Here is a 21,270-nt window from a genome sequence, read left to right on the forward strand (position 1 = left end):
GTCTATAAAATAGATATGCCAAGGAGCGAATCGTCCTGCGTTCTTCAGGCTTTTAAAGCACCTCTCAATCAGTCATTCACGCCACTCTTTTCCAGTGCATTCCCTCGCCCGCTTTCCAAGCTGCTCGAGCCTTTTTCGGGTGGGCAATAAAACCGTTTCAACTCCAGCTGCGCGCCGCGACCTGCCTCCCGCCCCGGCATCTTCCCGTCCACTTCCCGCAAAACAGATGCAGCCTGGACTCGGTGCCAGAAGAGGCTTTTCGCTCTCCATAAGGGGAGGGAGACTGCAAGGCCGGCCTTGCCAGGGTCTCGGATGATTCACAACAGCCCTGCAATGAAGACGCGCCTCGCCGACGCTCCAACTCCTCGCGGGTTTGAAGGCATCCGTCCCTCCCGAGTAGACACCGCCGACGCACCGCTCTAGCCCCTCTCCATCTGTGGTAGGAGGGGGCGTGGCCGGAAGAGGTGCTTTCCCGGCCTGCCCCGCGCTGCTCGGAAGCGGAAGCGCGAATGTCTGAGGAAACCTCGGGCGGACGGACCGAGCGAGCCGAGCGAACTGACGGGCGGGCGGGCGGGCGGGCGAGCGAGCGAGCGAGCGAGTGCTGGCGCTCGGGCTGCGCGTGGCAGCCGGGCAGGCGCCATGGCACTGACACGGGCCGGGCTGGGCCTGGAGCTGGACGCGGCCGGTGAGATGCGCGCGGGGCGGACAGGCGGCCCTGGAGCGAAGCGAGCCTGGAGCTCGGGCTGCCCCGAGGCTGGCCCTGTCCTCCTCCTCCCTGTCAGAGAGCCGCCCTCACGCGGCGACTCGTGGGTCACTGTCGGGGGTGGCGGCGAAGCGGGGCCGCGAATTCCTTTCCCCCACCGGGCGCGGCGGCAGCTCCTTGGGATTGTCGAAGCGGAGCTTGTTGGGGCGACAGAGCCCTCCTTCGGCTGAGTCTCTTTTCAGCCGCCGCCGCCGCCTCCTCCTCCTGCTGCTGCTGCGACTCTTTCAGTATTAAGCGGGGAGGGGCAATTAGTCAGCCAGCCTGGTGACCGAAAGAGTGACCCACATAATGTAGCCTTTCGGCTGGGACATTTGCAGAATTTAACAAGCAGTCGATTTACTGTATATACACGCATATCGTTGGCTTGTTTCCTTCAAAAGCCAGAAGGCGCCATGCAAAACCCAGCAAGTCTCCAATGCTGCGGGGGGGGGGGGGGAGAGGGAGAAGTAAGACTTTAAAGATGCATGTTTTTTGTAACATTAGCACGACACATTTTGACTCAAGTTATCTGTAGAAAATATAAGGGTGCTGGCTTCACTGCACTTTAAAAACCTTGTAAAGCACGAAGAACTGAAGCAACTGTGCAATAAAGGAATCCTAAGACAGTAAATTGGGTGTCAAATGGAAAACAGTACTACTTACTGAATGTTCATGAGTTCTGACTGCTCTGTTCTACGTGATCTTTTTACAGGTGAGCTGTCTTATGTTCATTCTGTGACCCTTCTGGAATGCCACTAAACCATGGGGGAAAACAGTCCTGAGAATGTCATCTATTACAAAGTGGAGGAAGATGACTTGGCCCAGGATGATAAACTGTTGTGGTTTGTGGACAAGAATGGCCTTGTCCCATCCTCATCCAGGACAGTGTATGACAGAACAACAGTCCTCATTGAACAAGACCGAGGGCCATTGGAGGACGAGGAGGATGAAGGGCAGTGTGGGGATCACTTGCCTTTTCTGCCTGATGGTCACGAGGACAGATTTCCTTTGATAGCTGACCATGAAGGAATGTCCCAGGGTTATGTTCAGCACATTATTTCTCCGGATCAGATTCATCTGACGATCAATCCTGGCTCAACTCCTATGCCACGAAACATTGAAGGAGCCACCCTTACTTTGCAGTCAGAGTGCCCTGAGACGAAACTGAAAGAAGTAAGTAGCAGACTCTAATCTAATCCTGCTCCTCTATCGGGAGGCCTGTCATATGACTGTATGGAAGCCTGTATTGCTTTTTGTGTTGCATTTAAAACTCACAGGGTCAGTTCTGGAAAAGTCATCATCCGAAAACGCCCAAGAAAACAAATTTCCTGATTCTGTAGTGTTTGGCCTTTTCCCATACTTGTGTCAGAGAGGCCATGCCTCAGCTGATCCTGGATGTTTTCACATGTTGCTCTTCAAGTCAGGTTTATATAATACAAAAATGCACTGTTACATTTCCAAGTATCTTTAGGAAAAGAGTGAGCAGAGCTTCTCAGGTTTTGGGGGTGAGAGAGAGCAGTGGTTTCCCTTATATAGCAGCCATATAGACTTGCCTACTTTCCATACTAAGCAGTGCATGGTTGAAGGGAAGCTTTTGCTACTTTTTAATGCTATACACCCTGCCTTGGGAGTTTTCACAATAGTAGAACATTATCGCTAGGGCTGTGTGTGCCATGTGTGATTTTTTAAATAAACGTTTCTGCACTAGAAAACAAAAATCTATGACCAATATACATTATTAAGGTTTGCGCTGAGTGCTACATCCTGTAATAATGTATAGTCAACACTGTGCATAGGTGAGACAGAACAGACAATAACGGAGAGAAGCTCCGAACTGTCTGAGTTTTGATTTATGGATTAGCAGGAGGGTGTATGCTTTAGAGAGGCAGCTAAGAGATATTTCTTGACTTAAATCTTGGAATCACTCACAAAATAATGAAGAGGACCTTTAGTTTTTGGAGTGCTGATAATGAATAAAATTCCTCAAGCTTTATTTTTTATGAATTAATCTATCTTGAATTTAAGGGTGTTTTATTTTTATTGGTTCAATTCATAAACAAGCAAGCACATACATTGAAACTGGCTTAAGATTTAAAAAACAGAAAAATCCTATTTTTAAAAGGCAGGATTTAAACGTTACATCCACTCAAAGCCACAGATAATTAAGAGCCAAAGTCCTAGCGAAAAATAATTGTTTTTGCCTGACATTTAAATCAGTTATCATACATCCAGTTAAGGGAACCACCCATTAATGGTGCGTCAGTCTTATCTGAATTGTGCTTCGGTTTATTGGCTCTCATCAAGACCATTACCAAGGCAAGACATTGGTTCAGCACATCCACTGCTGTACCCACAAATGTAAAGGAGAAGTAGAACTTCTCTTATAAGGAAGTAGATTGAAACTGCACAAACAGAATCCTGAGAAAGTGGGCTTAGCAGATTGTTTCTGGCCCTTTGAAATCGTAGGTTGCAGTTTTAAGTCTGCAGATCTTAAAGCTGTTCTTTTGGTTTCAATATGACTGCCACAGTTTGGTTTGACGACTTCAGCCGTATATAAGCCCAGTACTTCTGCAGATTTAGAGAAGGGCTGAAAGTTCATTTGATAAACCTTTTGCCTTCTCAAAAAAAATTAGGAATATTGAGACTGACTTAACTTCAGGTATAATAGATTAACTATCTCTTTCTGCTGCTCTTATGGAGGACAAAATCCGCCAGGAGCTTCTAGTCTATTGCCTTATGTTCAGATGATTATTGAAAGCAGCTGCTTGGGAAACTATGGAAGAATACATATTTGTGTATGTCTGATAATTACAGAAGGGGGCAGCATTTAATAACTTATTCTGAAGAAAAACTACTGTTCACATATGATTATGACATGGCCTTCTCCATGCTGGTAGACTCCCAACTCCCATGTCACCCCTGGCCATTGAGCAGGCTGGCTGCTGGAAATTATAGTCCAGCATACAGGTGTTCTCCACCCACCCCGGTGTGAATAATACTTTGTTTAGTTGTAAATTAACATAACTTAGAAGTCACTGTTTGGGAAATATATGAATTAATATCAATGGGAAACTTGATTTGATGCATATGCCCCTTTGTCAGAGTCCCATGTGCTCCCATGTGGCACAGAAGAGTCGTGTGCACAATTAATTGCACATTCTGTTGCCAACCAACTCAGACCTGCACATGGAGAACAAGCGCACCCTGTGCCAAAGGGAGCTTCCTTTGCAAGTTGTGCTGCTCACTGCTTTGGGAACCTGGCCAGAACTACAAAGTCTGGTCATCAACCCCACAGCTGGCAATGGGAGTACAGGAGCAGCACATGGCAACCTTGGCAAAAAACTAAGTTAAGCCACTGAAATTAGTAATGTTGCATCAGTTGCCAAAAAAGGTCTCTGACCCTTCAGGTATCCAGAAAGATTACATTCTGCGGTTGTCCCTGTTTGTAAGTGGCACCAAACTGGGCAAAGTCTGAAGAGCTGAATAAAATATCTGAGCCTAAAGCACCGGCGACAATCCAGGGTCCATTGAGAAAGGGACAACAGTGGCAGCAGCAGGGTCTTTTCTCCTTGGAAACAGCACAGTCCACAAGGGAGTGATAGCAGCTCAACCAGAAGGAGTAGCAGCAACATCTGTGAAGAGGGAGTTGGGGAGTGCTTTGCAGGGAATTGGGGGATGCACTTCTCTGCCTTAGGCCTCTCAAAACTAGGCAGGAATCTCTAGTCTCTCTTGTAATAATTTTAACCATCTGCAACCATTTCAGGAGTCTTTTTAGGTTCCAAAATTTTGCATGTGCAAACCCACAAGCTACATAATCCCTTATGTTCATTTGTTTTCTTCTTATAACTAGCTTTCCTTTCCTTTCTTATTTTCGATACATTTTGCATGCTTTCTTTTTTTACCTGTAGAGGGAACATCTTTAAAACCTTCCCCTACCTACAGGGTCTTTTTTTTTTGCAGCCAGTATTCATGATGGGCCTTTGGCCTGATCTAGCAGAGCTGTTTTTATGGTAACTCTTGAAGTTAACAGTGGAACCCTTTATGATTCTTTGATCAAGAATGGAGACTTAAAGTACATAATGTTTCTGGCAGGTGAAGCGTTACCAGTGCACATTTGAGGGCTGCCCTCGGACCTACAGCACCGCAGGTAACCTGCGCACCCACCAGAAGACACACCGCGGGGAGTACACTTTTGTGTGCAACCAAGAGGGGTGTGGAAAGGCCTTCCTAACATCCTATAGTCTCAAAATTCATGTTCGAGTCCACACCAAGGAGAAACCTTTTGAGTGTGATGTCCAGGGTTGTGAAAAAGCCTTCAATACACTGTACAGGTAAGAGCAGGAGCATTTCCTCCTCTGTCTCTCAAGACAGTGCCTTATTATACACACACAAATGAAATGTCAAAGATGTAAGCACAATGTTAAGCCCAAGGGCAACTAAGTTGTGGCTCTCCCAATGTTGTTGGACCTCCAACTCCAAGTAAACCCCAGCATGGCCAAAGTTCAGGGATGATGAGAGTTGTAGCCTAGCAACATCCAGAGAGGGACCTACAGGTTAGCCACCCATGCATTAAGTGAAACATCTTTCCTGGAGAAAATACTATTTTCTTTGCAGAAATCTCTCTCTCACAAACACACCAGTTCTTGTTAGCTCCTCCGAAGTTTATTTCTCAAAGTCTAGTTTCCAATTGAGAGGCTGCTGTTCTAAGCTGCCTGCAAGGGTTTTGGAGAGGAGCCTACTTGACTGCTAGGAAGGTGCTTGGACTACTGCAATGCACTCTATGTGGGGCTACCTTTGAAGGTGACCTGGAAACTGCAATTAATCCAGAATGTGGCAGCTAGAATGGTGAATGGGAGTAGCCGCCAGGAACACATAACACCAGTCCTGAGAGATCTGCATTGGCTCCCAGTACGTTTCTCAGCACAATTCAAAGTGTTGGTGCTGACCTTTAAAGCCCTAAACGGCTTCAGTCCTGTATACCTGAAGGAGCGTCTCCACCCCCATCGTTCAGCCCAGACACTGAGGTCCAATGCCGAGGGCCTTCTGGTGGTTCCCTCATTACGAGAAGTGAGGTTACAGGGAACCAGGCAGAGGGCCTTCTCGGTAGTGGCACCCGCCCTGTGGAACACCCTCCCATCAGATGTCAAGGAAATAAGCAGCTATCCTGTTTTTAAAAGACATCTGAAGGCAGCCCTGTTTAGGGAAGTTTTTAATATTTAATGCTGTATTGTTTTTAACACTCAATTGGGAGCCGCCCAGAGTGGCTGGGGAAACTCAGCCAGATGGGCGGGGCATAAATAATATATTATTATTAATATTATTATTATTAGCCGATTTTGCTTCTCGGATAGAAGCTGCTGTTTCCCTGTGCCTCCCTTGTTGGTGAGGCTCAGTTCAGAAGAAAGAGGCCTGTGGTAATGGAGCCCACTTCTTTCCTTGTAGGTTAAAAGCCCATCAGAGGCTTCACACGGGAAAAACATTTAACTGTGAATCAGAGGGTTGCAGCAAGTACTTCACCACACTCAGTGACCTGCGGAAACACATTCGGACCCACACCGGAGAGAAGCCATTCAGGTGAGCCACCTGGCTGGAGGTCCTGATGAATCCTGGGTCCTTTGTCAAGCCTTCTGCTGTAGAACAGGCCTGGTTTCTCCTAGCTTCCTGTCTGGCCCTACATGGGAGTTTTGGACTCTTACTCTTGAGCCACATGGCTTTTGACTCCTCTCTGGCCTGCAAAGTGTTTGTATTGAGGCTTTCTTGCCCTGGGTCCACCTCTAGTGAATGTCCTGTGTGTCTGGCAGGACCCATATAGCCTTTCAAATACATCATCATCCACCTAGTATTTTTGTTGCCCTGTGGTTGTAGTCCATATGTGGGGAACTGGTGGCCCTCTAGATGTTGTTGGACTCCCACTTCCACCAGTCCCAGCTTGTGTTGCCAAGGTCAGGTGAGGAGAGTTGTAATGTAATGTAGCAACACCTGGGGGTCCCCACCACTTTGCTGCTTAGGAGGGAGAATTTCAGCAGCAGTCCCAGTACTGCAGTAGTGGGAGAAGTCACCGGTGCAGGGTTTTCTCTCATTGCAGGTCCTCAAAGGCCCAGGAGCCCTGCCCCATGCTGATGGTGCCCTGGTCAACCACTGAGCTCCATCTCAGTGGGATTGTGAGACTACATTGGCGGATGTTCTGCTTGCTCTCTTTAAGTCTTCCCTAAGTTATAATACCATGTTCAAGAGCAGGGCTTCCCTTCTGCAGAACTTTCCACTACCCTGTGTGCAGATTAATGCATGGCCTGAGGCTGCTAGGAAGCAAGAGGTGTGATTGGAACTGGTTTCTGCATGAAGCTCCTTGCTGATTTATCCATCCCTCTCCTGTAGGTGTGATCATGATGGCTGTGGAAAAGCCTTTGCTGCAAGCCACCACCTGAAGACGCATGTCAGGACCCACACTGGTAAGGCTGGGTCTATTGAATCTCTTTCCTGCTTCCTTAATGCTAAGCAGCTGCAGCCTAGATGTGGCCTCATGGAGAAGATGTTTGGCGCAGCTTGCCTGATAGGTCTGAGTGGTTAGATGATGCTGACTCAAAATAAAAGGCCAGTTAAAAGTTTAATAAACTCAACCTTGCTGAAAGCAGCCCAGGATATCTTGGGAAGGAGAAGGAAGCACTTTATGAGGTGACAGTCAGGCCACATTATTTTGTGTTGAAGCCTGCTACATCAGGATCTTGTACAATGGGCTCCTGGGCACCCCTTACCCCTTACACACACTGAGCATGGGAGTGTGATTTAGTCTCTGGCTCAGTATTAGCGATCCTGGAGCTGCTGAGCAACAAGGAACCCAGAGGGTGTTGGATGTGTACAAATCCATAGATTTTTGCCATTGTAGGTGAAAGACCTTTCTTCTGTCCCAGTGATGGCTGCGAGAAGACTTTCAGCACACAATATAGCCTCAAGAGTCACATGAAGGGACACGAGAAGGGGCCCTCCTATGCTATGCTGTCCAACAACAGCATCTCTGAGGTGGGTGCCTTTTTCTCAGAGAAAATGTCGTTATTGGTGCACTAGATAGCATGGTGTGCCTTGGTGAGTGCCTGTCAGTATCCAGAACTCTTGTGGAAATCCAGCCCCTTTGGGACCTTTGCAGGTGAAATTACACATGCATGCAGAAAGGTAATCTGCTTTTTCACACAGTGCATCGTGCTGTGGAACTCTCTGCCACTCAAAGAGATTGATGGCTTGATATGAGCAACACTGTCTGTATCTGTAAAATATGTTTTCATGCTAATGCTATAATCGTAATGCTGGTATTCTTGTTTTTATGGAAGGCTAATGATGAGCCTAGTTAGATGTGTAATGGATTTCAGTAATGCTGATTTATTCGGTTCAGAGAAATGCTAGATAGGGATACTGAATATAAATGCAGACTAGAGAAACTGATGGGGGAAAGTAGCCCAATAAGGGTTAGAATTCCTGAAAAAGGAGCGGAATCACAAAAAATCCTAGTGAGACAGAGAAATGGGAAACCTCTAAGAAAATGAATGCTTCTGCACAACAATCTTTTTAAGGAGTTCAAATAAATGAAAAGGCATGTCTTAAGAAATTGGAGGGGCAGGTCATCAAAGATGGGCACAGATAAGCAGCTCAGACTTGTAGGGACAGTGTCAGAAAAGCCCCTGTCTGTGATCCCAGAGAGTCACTGTTAGCCACGTAGACAGTGCTGAACTATTGATCAAGGCCTGGCTCAGTACAAGGCAGTTTCCTCTTTTCCTGTGTCATCCCAACAGCCATAGTGAGGGCCTTTGTGAATCCTTGGAGATAAATGGCATTTGTTGTAGTTTCCTTCTGCTACCAGCTGCCTTTCTCAGTTAGTGATCTGTGACATTTCACATAAATTTTTTTAAGAAAGAGATAGAAAATGTATTTGGGCCTAAGACTCTGATCACCCTCACTGTTGATAAGTCAAGGACTGGTGCTCTTGAAGAGACTGGCATTGTAGGGCTAACCCAAGCTCATAGTTGCAACTGCTGCATTGCTTAATGTAGGCTTCCTCTCCACCTCTGCAGGATACAAACCACTCACTCTGTCTCAGTGACTTGAGCCTCATGTCCACAGATTCAGAACTGCGGGATAATTCAAATCCAGTAAGTATCTCTTCTGACAGCACAGTGGACAGTGTGGGTCATAGAAGCAGCCTTCTGCCATTTTTTAAAGAACTCACCTGCTGCCATTCCCGTGGTGGACTTCTGTGGTGTGGCTGGAAGCAAGCAGGCTTCTTGTATCTCCCTGAGCCAGGTGCTTCAGGGATGTCTGTTCTGAGCAATGCAGCCTGAATGTATTGGTGGCCTCGCCACCAGGCTCAACCACAGACCAGCTGTCTTTGCATGCCTCACTGCTCCCTCCTTTCCCCAGATGCATGGACAAGACCTGAGTACAATCTCACCAGCAAGCATTTTTGAGTCCATGTTCCAGAGTCCGGAGCCTCCTGTAAATCAGGAAGACGCTCAGCACACAGGTACAAGTCTGCATCTTCTCTTTCATTTGCTCCATAGATCATTATTAATCTTGGACAGCACAGAGAACTTAGTGAACTGCCCCAAAAGCTTAACAAGTGGAGGTCTTGGTAGGCTTTTGGTGTCAGGTGTGCAGGTGTGTATGGTTGGTGGGAATTATACGTGCTGCATCATACTATAATTCACAGAGCAAAGCTGTTGAAGAAAAACACTCTCTGGTAGCCCTGGGTGGGAGAAAAAAGGTCCAAAGGGAATTGGCCTGTTTGAGGAAGCCTGAGATGGACTGCACTGAATAAAAATGCAGTGATTACGTTTTCTGTCTGTGGCTTCCACGAGTCTCACCAGATCTCAGACAGCAAGAGCAGTGTATGGCCAGTGGGGCCTCCCTTTTGCAAATGCCCATGGGCCTTCTTGATATAAAAACTGGTGCTGTTTCTGCCTGGGCTACCATCCAGACGTATCCTGGCCACAGCTGGGATCCTGCATGAAGTGCTTTTCAGGATCCTACTAGAGCTTTCTCACCATATGCTTCTCTTTTGGCAGACACCTTGGTTAAAGATTTTGGTGGTGATGCAGACCCAGCCCCTGCTGCCCAGCCACCCCTCGGAGAAGCTGCTCCTTTGCCTCTGCCACTTGTTCTTCAGCTTGGCATCTCTGAGCCTTCTCCCCCAGCACTGCTTCCTGCCTCCACTGGCACTCAGCAAGCAGCCTACGGAACCCCTGCCGCTGTCCTCCAGTCTCCAGAAGTGCCTGCTCCTAATAGCACACTCTTTGCACCCAACCCCCAGGACTTCCTACAGCACATTCAGGCATCTCCGCAGCCTGTTGGGAATCCCCCTGTCCCAGCAGCAGCACCGAGTGTTGCTGAGGTCCTCCCCAGTGGGGTTCAGACTGTGCCTGTTGGAGGGAACTCTGTGCTGGCTGGCAGCCCAACCATCACCATCACCCCATCACAAAGTGCAGCCATTCTGCAGTCCAGCATTGTCATGGGAGAGCAAAACCTCCAGTGGATTTTGAATGGTGCCAGCAGGACCTCCCAGAACCAAGAACAAATGGTGAGTGAACTGAATCCCATGCTTCAGCCCAGAACGTGTTATGAAGAGGGATTGAGGGCTCTAGAGGTGGGGTAGAGCTGGCACTGCCCTGTTTCCAGAGTGGGCTGGGGTACTAATATACTGTTTGTTGATTTCTGGACTTGGCCCTTGCATTCAAAAGTCTTTCTTCTTTCCTTATGCCAAAGCCACAGGCTCCAGTGCTGGAGAAGGTCTTCTTTACCACTGCCCTTCCTGTTGCTGGTAATGCAGGTAAGTGACACATCCAGGGATGACAGTCTTCCCTTTCATCACTGACACTCACAAGGGCAGATGCTGAATGGGCTGGAACTTGTGTCATGTCAGGCAGGCAAGGGGGCCTGGGAGGGGGACGTTGAGGAACTTGCCATTAGTTTTCTTCTCTGGGGTGTATTAGCACTCAGCGAGGGATAAATCCTCATCCCAGGGCATTTGCTTCCCTTCGCTTCTCTCAGTGAGTGAAATCAAAGGAAATACATCACCTTCCCATGTATTTGACCTGTGTGCGTCCCTCTGTCATATTATTTCAAATTTATTTATTCTTCATGAATAAATTGTATAAATTCCAAAGGGAGCCCAGCCCAGCTCACAAGAATAAAATGACATAAAAACATTGTTAGCATTGTTGAAATATTACAGAAAGCAAATAAAACCAGCCATGTACAAGCTTCATAAAACTATTGGCCAAATGCCTGGATAAATAAAATAATTATATGTTTCCTGAATGCAAGTAAAGGGGCGGGGGGGGGGCTTCCTGATTTCCCTTGGGAGGGAGTTCCATAGCTGTGGATGTGCCACCAAAAATTCCCTGTGTCTCAGGTGCCTGTCCTTTGCACTAGTGAGGTGCCTCTTTCCCCAGATCACTGGATGGCACTGGTGAGGCCACTCTTAAAGCTACTTGGTTCTAAATATTCATATTAACCCCTTAAATTGGGCCTAGTGGCTTATGCAGTGGCCTGAGGAGTGAGATGATACAATCTCTTGCCATACTGCAATAGCTAGGTGGCACAGCAGTCAGTCAACCTGGGAGAAAAATTGTGAGAGCACCTTTTAGCTATGAGTGACTGGGCCATGTGAACTTTAACCCCAGGTTATGGACTAACAGTTGAGCCAGAGAGAATGATTCATTCCTCTCTGAGCAGAAAATGGTTACTGGGTGACACAACCCTGCAGCCAGGTCGGCTGCTAGAGAGTCTGTGTCACCCTGTTTGGTTTCTGATTCCTCCAGTTTTGTTCCATCACCTGAGCTACTTCCTGTTGCCTCAGCCTCGGGCCAGGAATGGGCATAACTTGATCCCAGCAGCACCCAAGCTTTGCACCTGGTGTCAGGCATGCAGAGGGAGAGAGGGAATGTGGGGGAATCATGTCATGTGAGAACAGGCTGGCAGCAGTGGTGGGTGGCAAAACATGCATTTCTTCCCATTAGCATTTCTGTTGGGAAGCCCTGAGAGGTGCAGATGGACAGGCGCAGGGGAGTGCTGGTGCCTCTGAACTGATTGTTGTTTGTCCCCAGGGAGCTCTGTGCAGCAGATTGGCCTGAGTGTGCCCGTGATCATCATCAAGCAGGAGGAAGCCTGTCAGTGCCAGTGTGCCTGCCGGGACTCAGCCAAGGACAAAGCCAGCAGCAAGAAGCAGAACTGCTCCTCACAGGGCTCCAAGGCATCAGGGGAGCCTCCTGCGGCAGCACCAGCGCCTCCACCTCAACCCTTTCCCATCAACTTGGCTGCCAGCACCTCCTCTGCTGCTGCTGCTGCTGTTGGTGCCGCCACCACCCTCTCTTCCACGTTGCCTCCTTGCGAGCAAAGTACTCTGGCAGGGAACCCCTCAGACTCACAGAACCACTCCCTAAGTGCCATGGATGTCTCAGACTTCCTCTCTCTCCAGAGCCCCGAGGCTTCTGCCTCTGCCTCCTCCCCACTGATTCCAATTGAAGCCCTGCTACAAGGGGAGGAGGAGCTTGCCCTGGGCGGAGGCCGTGGTGGCAGCTTCCTCAAGTGAAAAGGCGAAGGCAGTCCTGTCTCTTTATTACGTTGGCTTGTTGTGACATGAACCCAAGCATCACTCTGAGCGAGTTTTGAGGGCCAGCTGCTCTCTGGTTGCACCTTGCCAGGGGCATGGGAGGTTCTTGTTACAGCTCCTTGGGGGTGCCTTTACTACTAAGTGTGCACTATTATGGGGGGAGGGGGAGAGAGAAGAAATGTTTGTTTGTGAGGGAGGGAGGGAGGGAGAAGCAAGACTGTGAGGCGATCTCTTGTTGTAGAGGCAGCTGCACTTTGGCAAGGTGGTGGACGGGGAGACTCGAGTGCTGAAATGCAGGCCAGGCACATCATCATCATCTTCATCATCTCTCCAGAGTTTGCACATGTAACTCAGTCGGCTTGCTCCAGAGTAGGGGCCCTGTGGTTTCCACATCTTTTGACAGATTAGCTGCTTGGAAGGGCGAGTACTGCTGCCTCTTTCCAGGTGGGCTGCTTGGGGGTTTGCACAAGTTCAGGGGCTGAGAGGATTTGCACTGATGCAGCTTGATCAGAAACAGTCACCCAACACAGCAGCTTCTGGGGCCCAAAAACGCCCCTGTGGAAGCTTGTCGGGCCTTTGCAAAGGTGGATTGGCAGAGGTGCCTGTAGACGACTCAGCTAGTGAGGAGGGGCTGCTTCTGCCACTTAGGACCCACCCAGCTAGTTCTGGTAAAGCCCATTCCCTGAATGTCTCATGGCTGCGTCATTTCATGAAAGTGCTGGTGCTAAGCTGGCCAGTTCCCCCAACCCTCCAGTCCCCCCCCTAGGTTTCATCTTCACTGTTCAGCCTTCCCAGTCCCGCCCTCAGCCTGTGCATTGGAAGGGGCATCCTTTCTTCTAACTTACTCAGGGTAAAATCCTAACACGGACTCTCCCTCCCTCTCCAAAAGCCTCTAAGGTTTCAATGTAGCCTTGGAAATGTTTTATTTATATGCCATTGTTACTTTTAAAAAAATAGATGCCATTCATAGTGTTGTTCTGTTTGGTAGCCAGCCTCCTTGTGTTCTAAGGGAGACTTCATTCATCATGTAGGCAGAATATTTGCCTGGCAGACAGCGGCTGTGGGGTGATGGCAGGCTTGACAGGAACACCAACAGGAGTTGCGGAGGAGAAGGGACTTGAGTGTGTGTTTGTCTAGCTTCAGTGACAAGCTACCTCTGCTGAAATCCCCTCTTCTCCACAACTGTTGAAAGTGTGTGAGCAGCCCACCTGGCCTCCCAGCCTCAAGGGCAGGCTTATGTGTGTTGATGGGTAGCAGAAGGATCATCTGCTCTCATATCCTAGGCAGTAGCAGGGCAGAGACTGTCCTTGGGCTGGAGATCTTTTGGCTGCAACAGTTGGTTGGCCTGCTGCCTCTTGGCCATAGGGCATAGGCAATTGCTTGTCCTAGAACTCCAGGTGTGGCGGGACTTGGTACTCTTTGCAGGGCTTCTCACTTTAGCAAACAGCTGAGGACTTGAGTGAGCAGAGCCTGGAGAGCTGCCCGTGACAGCAGCCTGTCCTGTCTTGCAGGCTGCTTTAGGCAAACTTCATCTGGCATTGCTGCCCTGCTTGGGTGTCTCTGGGAGGGCTGCACATGGTGGTGGAGAACAGGACAGCCCTTGGGGTTCTGTTCCTTTATTTATTTATTGTGTTGTTGTTGTTGTTGTTGTTAATTTGACCATACAGACTGAAGCCTTTTGAATCCCTCTCCTCCTCTTCCTGTGCTGATGAGGGTTGCAGAGCCCAAGGTACCCCATATTCAGGCGTGGGGAGGGTGCCAGGCTGGGCAGTCAAGAACTGGGCTTTGCACAGTTCAACCCCTGGGCTGCTGACCGTCTGTGACTTCCAGGCCTGCAGGAAGGCTCAGGGTTGGGTGGCTTGGTCAGGTGAAGGAACCAGGGGGCAACTGAGGACTTATTTCTGACCCCTATAAAGACCCTACTGGGGGTGGAGTCTGCTGCATTTGCTGGAAGCTGCTGCTGGACTTTAGAGAAGGAAACATTTTGCTGGGGCTCCTCCAATGACACTAACATGCTGGGCCCTAAAATGCACTTTAGTTCTCTTTAAACTGACTGCTGCAATTTTCTTTTGTAAATAACTTTTCACAAAGTTATTAGGGTTCTTTCTCCCCTTTACCCCCTCTGAGTAAAAGTTAAATGTGGTTACGCAAAAAGAGCACTTAACCTCTGTGCAATATGTGTAGCTAGTCCTCGTATGCTCTGTGTGTGCGTCCAATGCGTGTCCATGTGTGTGTGTGAGAGATTAACAGAATTGATGTGGGAACTGGCTAAGCTGTGTGCTCTGCCTTCTTCAGACTTATGCATGTTTTAAGCAAATGTCCAGTCTATGCAAAACTTCCACTAGGAGCCTGAACTGAATGGGATCAGGTTGGGTCACTCACTCATTCCGAGGTGACTTTGGTTACAGTTGGATACTTTCATAGGGTCGCAGCTGCCATCCTTGTCTTCTGAATGCCCCAGAAAGGGAAGTGGAGGGCAGGGAGGCAGATGCAAGCCGTCCTTACATTGGCATGCGGCACCTTCTAGGGTGGATGTCACATTCCTGCCTTACTGCACTGCAAGGGTCTCTACTGCAAAACTGGAAAAACCCTTCATTTCCCAAAAAGGAGTGGTATTTTCCTCTGGCACCTTCTCCAAGCACATTGCTAGTGACTGATCTGTAGAAGTGAGCTATTCAAAATGCTAAAGGTGCCAACGAGAGAACCTACTCTTGAGAAATAAGAGACACAGAAGGAGGCAGCTGCATTGCCTGCTAGCTACCCTCTGCAAAACCACAAAAGGAAAAGCTTATTCTTTTTAACATTACACACTCTGGATTTTTCTTTTTTTTATCAGAGTATTATTTCTCCTTTATGTCTTTTAGAAATTGTGTCTCCACTTTTGGGTTTTTGTTGTTTAAATAAGCATCCCATGTAGCTGGGTTGGGGGCTGACCTTTCAGCTTTTTCCATCTTACATTGTTTCATTTGGAGGTTTGGACTCTGGTTCTGCACTGAGAAATGCCAAGGAAACTGGATATTTATGTAGGGTGTGTGTGTGTGTGTCTGTTTGTGGAAACAGTGTGTAGCCCACACTGTCTTCTTAGTCGTATGCATGCTGGCCAAAAATGGTTTCTATGCAGTGGACACTTTCAAGGAAATGCAGTTTCTACTTTCCTTAACAAATGGGTGTTTTGGCTTTTTGTTCCCCTCATATGAACTTCACTGGTAAAGCCCAGGGAGATATTTTAATTTTTCTTCTTCTGCAATCTGTTAATAGAAATGACTCATTCCTTTGCTCTGCAGTGTTGTGTCTTTCCAAATGCTCTTTTTTGTGGGGAAATGGGAAGGAGCTGCCATTCATTCTGGTGGAGACAGAAGTTAAGGTTCCTGGGGTACCTGAGAGAGGGTTTAGGCTGCCTCTTTCCCAGTCACTGGGTAGGGAGATGTCACCATCTGTTAAGACTGCATGTGTGAGATAGAGGTGGGGGGGGGGAGAGAGAAAAACCTTGCACAAGGGGGAATTTCAAGCCCCTTTCCCATAACTGCCACCTTCCCACATGGTGTGTGGGCTTGTGCCCTATTGTGGTGTAATTGGAGGCCCCCAAAGGCTCTCGGGTAACTTTTGCAAAGTGCCTTTCTGGGTCTCCCCTCCTAGCCCGGATTTCCTCCACAACAACACATGGCATTGCTATGGCTTCATTCCAGAGCTATGCAAGGAGTGAAGCGGAGATCATTTGAAGTTGCCAGTTTCTCTCAGGAGTATGTGTTTTGTGTTTAAACCAATTTAATTTAACTGAAACATGGGAACAAATGTCCTTGCATTGAGTGATGTGAAGATGTTAGTTACAGGTACAGTACTTCCAAAGGAAGAGCCTCTCCAAAACCCCAGAAGCATAAACATGAATTTGTATTTTTGAAGAATGTAAAATGTGAAATAACCGTGTTTGCTTAACTGCTCCATTTTGTATAAAATTAATATTGTACTTTGAAATACCTGCAAGGAAGTGGAAATTAATTTTTTAATTGAAAGCAATATTAATACCACAGGGATCCTAATTAAATGCTTATTTAAATCTGGTGCCTTTGGACGAATCATTTCTGGAGGTGATGGGAATTATTTTCAGCGGGTTTCAGCTTAGTGACAGAGCATGCACTTTGTATGCAGAAGGTCCCTGGTGTTCGATTTCTGGTATTTTCAGGTGAAATTAAGTAAAGGCTTCCCTGAGATTCTGAAGACCCACTTAGACAATATTGAGCTAAATGGACCAAAAGTATGACTTGGGATAATGCAGCTGCTTGTGTTTCAATGTACTGGAGAAGGCAAGAATGCAGTGCTCCAGTCTGCCTGAGCTGAAGTTTAGGAGGAAGTGGTAGCTGGGGATTTAATCCAATAATTAGCTGACCCAAGACCCAGAAGAGTGACATTGCCCCGTGAGGTATTCCATCTTTAGTTTGTGGTTAGTGCATCCACAATGCCCCATGCTCTGGAAAGCTGCTGACTAAGCTACTGTAATGCATTGTAGAGGGCTTCTCCCACAGGCACCTGGCTGGCCATTGTGAGAACAGGATGCTGGACTAGATGGGCTCTTAATTTTCACCGTGTGTCCTGCGAGGGCAAACCTGATCAGTCGATGAGGCAGGGTGGAGCCTTCTCTGTGGTGGCGCCCCATTTAGAGAATGCTCCCTCTCCCTCCTGGTTGACTAGTGCTGAGGAGGAACCTGGGTGAAACGGGGGCGGGGGGGGGCGCTTTGCCTAATCACTAGGAGGAGCCCAAGGGGCAAACGCTTCTCTCAGCTGCCTCAGTTGCTGCTTGTTTATGGTGCTTGGCTGCTCTCTCCTTTGGACACTTCTAATTATATTAATAACTTTGTACTAATATTAATAATAGTACTTATATCCTTAGCACCTATTAATAATAATGTTGGGGTGTTAGGCTGCGACCGAGCAACCTCCACCTTTTATTTATAGCAACTATTATGTTACTAATTATAACGGCCGCTTGCGGCGCGTGTGTGTCTCAGAGGGTTCCATGTCCTTCCCCCCCCCCCCGCCTCTGTCCAGGATGGCGCGTGTGAGGAGGGGTCGTGCCTCCGCAGCCCCCCAACCCAGTCCGGTTCTCGGAGCTCCACCCGGCTAGCAGGGGAAGAAAGCAACTGCGCAGCCGCAGAGTGGCGAGCCTCTTAGCACGCCTCGGGCAACGAGACACATAGGCGGACTCTGTCCCCTGGGAAAGCCAAGGCGAGGTCAGTCTACCACTTCACACGTCTATGGTCTACAATTGGCGTCCGGGGGCTCACGCAGAGCCTAAACTTCCTGTAAGGAGCGGAAGCAGTGCTTGCTCGGGACTGTCTAGGGTTATCGCCTCTCTCGGCTTTCTCCTGGGCGGCGCCGCCACTCCTTCCGCCCCGATAGCCGGCGCCGGGCAGAAGTTGCGTCATGGCCGCGGCTTGCGACACAGGAAGTGTCCCCGTGCGAGGCAGCAGCGCCAGGCGGATGGAGGGGATCGGCGAAGCGGCGAGTGTCGTCGTGTTCGCTTGACTGGCTGAGCCGCGGGCCAGAGAGGGACCCCTTCGCCTTCGCCCTTCCTTCTGCGCATGTACAGAGCGCCTCTCCTGCTTCGTCTGAGGCTCCGGCGTTGCTGGTGCTCCTCGTCCTTCCCTGTCAGACCTTGGAGCGGCGGCGGCGGCGGGGCTGCTGCTTGTGAGGAGGGCGCACCTTCCGTTCCTGGACTGCCGGCCATGGCGAGGGTCCCCCTGCCGATGCCTCTGCCGGCTTCCGGGCCGGACCGTCAGTCGGCGCTGGTGGCGGCGGCGTCCGCGCTGCGCGAGGGCGGCCTGGTGGCGCTGCCCACCGACACGGTCTACGGCGTGGCCTGCCTGGCGCAGGACTCGCGGGCGCTGGGGGCCGTTTACCGCCTGAAGGGCCGCGCCGCCAGTAAGCCCCTCGCTATCTGCCTCGCCGACGTCGAGCACGTCTACAGGTGTGGCGGGGTCGACGAAGGAGGTGGGGGTCTTGCAATGGGGGGGGTGGCCCTCCCTCCGCCTCTCCTCCTCCTTCCTTCGGCGAAGCAGGGAAGTCGGTGGATAGGGCCCCCGGCCGCTTCTGCCCCTTCTGCTTGCCTTTGGCTGCGTGACAGAGGATGGGCTCACCTTGTGCATACTTTCTCCTTCCCCTTTTGTAGGTACTGTAACGTTTGCGTGCCTGACAAGCTGCTGCAGGAACTCCTTCCTGGGCCAGTGACGCTGGTCCTGGAGCGCTCAGACACCCTCAACAAAGACTTGAACCCCTTCACCCCAGTGAGTCTTGGCTAGCAAGTTCTATAGAGACCCTTTTACCTTTTGGAGAGCTCCCATTTTCCCAATAGGGTGCTTACCAGTTGGGTGTGCTCTTAGGTTGACATCAGAGTGGACCTTCCTCCATTCCAGGCTAAAAGGCAAATCTGATTGGTTGGGAATATTAGTGGAGATTTTAATTTTCCTCGGTATTATTTTTTTTAAAGCTATTGCCGAACTGCAAGTCTCAAGCTAAGCATGGCTACTTCTTTTCCTGTTTGAGTTTCACTTAGTTATGTGGCCTGGGAGGGGTGGCTGCATTCTGAGATGGGTGGGATAAAGGTGCAACAGATTCCTACTTCCTGTCCTATTCAAATGAGGAGGGGGTGTATGTGGGTTGTTCTTCTCACAGTGCAGAGTGGGGAAATCTCCATACCAACCTGCCCACAAGATCTGCTAGGGATGCTCTTCATGACCTGGTGGTAGTAGTGGAGGCTGACTACTTAGGAATTTCTCTGTGTCTGTGCATTAGGAAATTTGTTGATCCCCCTTTCTGTTGCCTAGCCTTTTTATATTCTTATTCCAGCAGGCATTTAATTTAGTGTGTTAAGGGGTTTCCTGTGTTTTGGTAGATGAACTTCTTGTCTTATTTGCTACACCTGCCCTCTTACGTTTTTTTTTTTACTGAATTTAACTTGTGTTGGACTTCACTGTAAGCTATCCTGAATGCTGTTGTGCAGTGGAAAGTGGGGCATATACTGTACATGTATGCATGCTTTCATATACATGCATGTATAAATATCTTGCCTTTTAAAACTATATATACATAAAAGCTAAAAGTAAGTAGTGGTACTCATTCATCTCTTTCTCTCCCCCACCCCGCTTTTGTCACAGTTAGTTGGTGTCCGCATCCCCAGTCACTGGTTCATCAGGGAGCTGGCCAGGGAGTGTGCTGGCCCTCTGGCCTTAACAAGCGCAAACATCAGTCAGGGGGCAAGCTCCCTCACAGTCACGGTAAGGGCTGCTTGAAACCTGTAGGACGGGATGATAATGGAAGCCTGGGTGGCTCTCCAAGTCCCCAGGGAAAGGCATTATGTTCCATTTTGTTTTAATTGGCTTGCTCCTCTCAGAGGGTAAAGCCACTGTGTGTCTAAGCAGGAGCTTATGGTACCCTTTTCTCTGTGGTGGTTGGCTATTAGCATCTTGTGGCGCACACTGGCTCAGGAGCCTGCTAAGCTCTTATGCTCTTCTTTTATATTTCAGGAGTTCCAAGAACTCTGGCCTCACCTGTCACTTGTAATTGATGGGGGCCCCACTGGGGACATCCATAGACCAGAGTCCCGCCTAGGCTCTACCGTGATTGACCTTTCTGTTCCTGGCAAGTTCAAGATCATCCGGGGAGGATGGTAAGCCTCACACAGCCTCCTCTCCACCTGAGTGGCATTTGTAGGCTGCAGAGTTGTCTTCCTCTGAATAGGATGGAACTATTTAGCCCTAGGACAGTGGTCCTTGGGGGGGGGTGGTCCTAAAGGAGGCAGGCTCCTGCTGCAAATGATTCCAAGAAGCACACCTGCTTACTCCTGCAGGTGGAGTGCCTTGTGAATTGGGTCAAACCTCCTATTTTGACTTTGCATTTAACACACAGATGATGCTAAATTAGCCTTCAAGAATATTAAGCTGTAAACAATGCAGATCTTGTCCCCAGCATCTTACTCCTTCTTTTCTTTTCTGCAGTGCACTTATTCAGACCGTTGAGATCCTGGCAGTCAAGTATGGCCTGACAGCTGATCTGCCTATATGTGGTCAACTCACACAGTCTCTGGGCAAGTAGATGGTGTGTGACATATCAGGAGGCTGTTTACAAGAGCCTTGTCCTGGAAAGTATAACTCTGCCCTTCTTGGGTGCAAAGGGAGCCTCCCCTCCTTTCCCAGTTGACTTCTGTGACTCCAGAAGGATCTGGCCCTGCTGGGGCCGAAGTATTTTCTCCTTCCTGGCATTTCCTTTTGGATTTAGGGAGGGGCACACACTTCTGTGCCTAAGTATCCCTCCCTTTTAGGAAGTCTGTCCTCTCTATCCCTTGAACACTTGGCCTGGAGGGGTTGAAGCATTTGAACAAGACAGTGCAGCTGACAATCATGGAGTGTATAGAAAAGCAGGAAGATGCATTTTGAGGGGCCCTGGTAGGTGGAGCTTGCCTGTGACCAGGGGGGACCAAACTGCCTTGAACCCAGCTCTACTGAAAACAGAGACCAGACCAGCCACTGACGGGGAAGCAACAGGCTGCGTTTTTGACCAATATCATTAAAATGGAAACCTAGTGCATGTTGGCCTCCATGTTCTTTAGTATGCGGAAGGTGGGGAATTCTAAGACTGGGGGGAAATTACCTATTGGAGGGTGACATACAGTATTGATAATCCTAGTGGTGTAGGATTAATGGTAAAATGAGAATCTAGCTCATTTTCCCCATGCAACCACTGTAGAGTTCACTTAGTAACTTTGCCTGAACTGCAGGCATGGGGCCCAAACAACACACTTGCTCGTCTTTCCAGCCCAGCCCAGCCCCCAAACTATTCATAGGATGGAGTACAGCACAACTCACTCCACAAAGTCTGCAACAAGCTATTAAGGAGCAGTCTCCATTTGAAGCAAACACCAAAACTCCACGCCCCATTAGGT

General features: G+C 49.0%; 2 protein-coding genes across 2 annotated transcripts; both read left to right on the top strand.

Annotated features, from left to right (window-relative positions):
* Positions 1–540: 540 nt before the first annotated feature.
* MTF1 (metal regulatory transcription factor 1) lies at positions 541–16,397 on the top strand. The gene is made up of 11 exons (XM_081872217.1): positions 541–685; positions 1,455–1,915; positions 4,835–5,073; positions 6,185–6,316; positions 7,118–7,191; positions 7,626–7,759; positions 8,803–8,880; positions 9,149–9,251; positions 9,793–10,304; positions 10,490–10,553; positions 11,833–16,397. Exons 2-11 carry the CDS (start codon positions 1,505–1,507, stop codon positions 12,315–12,317), a joined length of 2,232 nt encoding a protein of 743 aa, XP_081728343.1. The 5' UTR covers positions 541–685; positions 1,455–1,504; the 3' UTR covers positions 12,318–16,397.
* A 1,396-nt stretch (positions 16,398–17,793) lies between these two features.
* Positions 17,794–20,915, top strand: YRDC (yrdC N6-threonylcarbamoyltransferase domain containing). Its single transcript, XM_081872479.1, has 5 exons — positions 17,794–18,300; positions 18,502–18,616; positions 19,487–19,606; positions 19,856–19,998; positions 20,327–20,915. The coding sequence occupies exons 1-5, from the start codon at positions 17,915–17,917 to the stop codon at positions 20,421–20,423; spliced, it is 861 nt and encodes a 286-aa protein (XP_081728605.1). The 5' UTR covers positions 17,794–17,914; the 3' UTR covers positions 20,424–20,915.
* The last annotated feature ends 355 nt before the right edge of the window (positions 20,916–21,270 follow it).

The sequence above is a fragment of the Podarcis erhardii genome, assembly GCF_964252035.2.
Source record: "Podarcis erhardii genome assembly, chromosome: 7".
In the NCBI taxonomy this organism is placed as follows: Eukaryota; Metazoa; Chordata; class Lepidosauria; order Squamata; family Lacertidae; genus Podarcis; species Podarcis erhardii.

Coding starts and splice junctions, on each gene's coding strand:
- YRDC (XM_081872479.1), top strand. CDS start 17,915: ATGTACAGAGCGCCTCTCCTGCTTCGTCTGAGGCTCCGGCGTTGCTGG. Junction 18,617..19,486: donor ACTTGAACCCCTTCACCCCA/GTGAGTCTTGGC, acceptor CTTTTGTCACAG/TTAGTTGGTGTCCGCATCCC. Junction 19,999..20,326: donor AAGATCATCCGGGGAGGATG/GTAAGCCTCACA, acceptor TCTTTTCTGCAG/TGCACTTATTCAGACCGTTG.
- MTF1 (XM_081872217.1), top strand. CDS start 1,505: ATGGGGGAAAACAGTCCTGAGAATGTCATCTATTACAAAGTGGAGGAA. Junction 8,881..9,148: donor TGCGGGATAATTCAAATCCA/GTAAGTATCTCT, acceptor TCCTTTCCCCAG/ATGCATGGACAAGACCTGAG. Junction 10,554..11,832: donor TCCTGTTGCTGGTAATGCAG/GTAAGTGACACA, acceptor GTTTGTCCCCAG/GGAGCTCTGTGCAGCAGATT.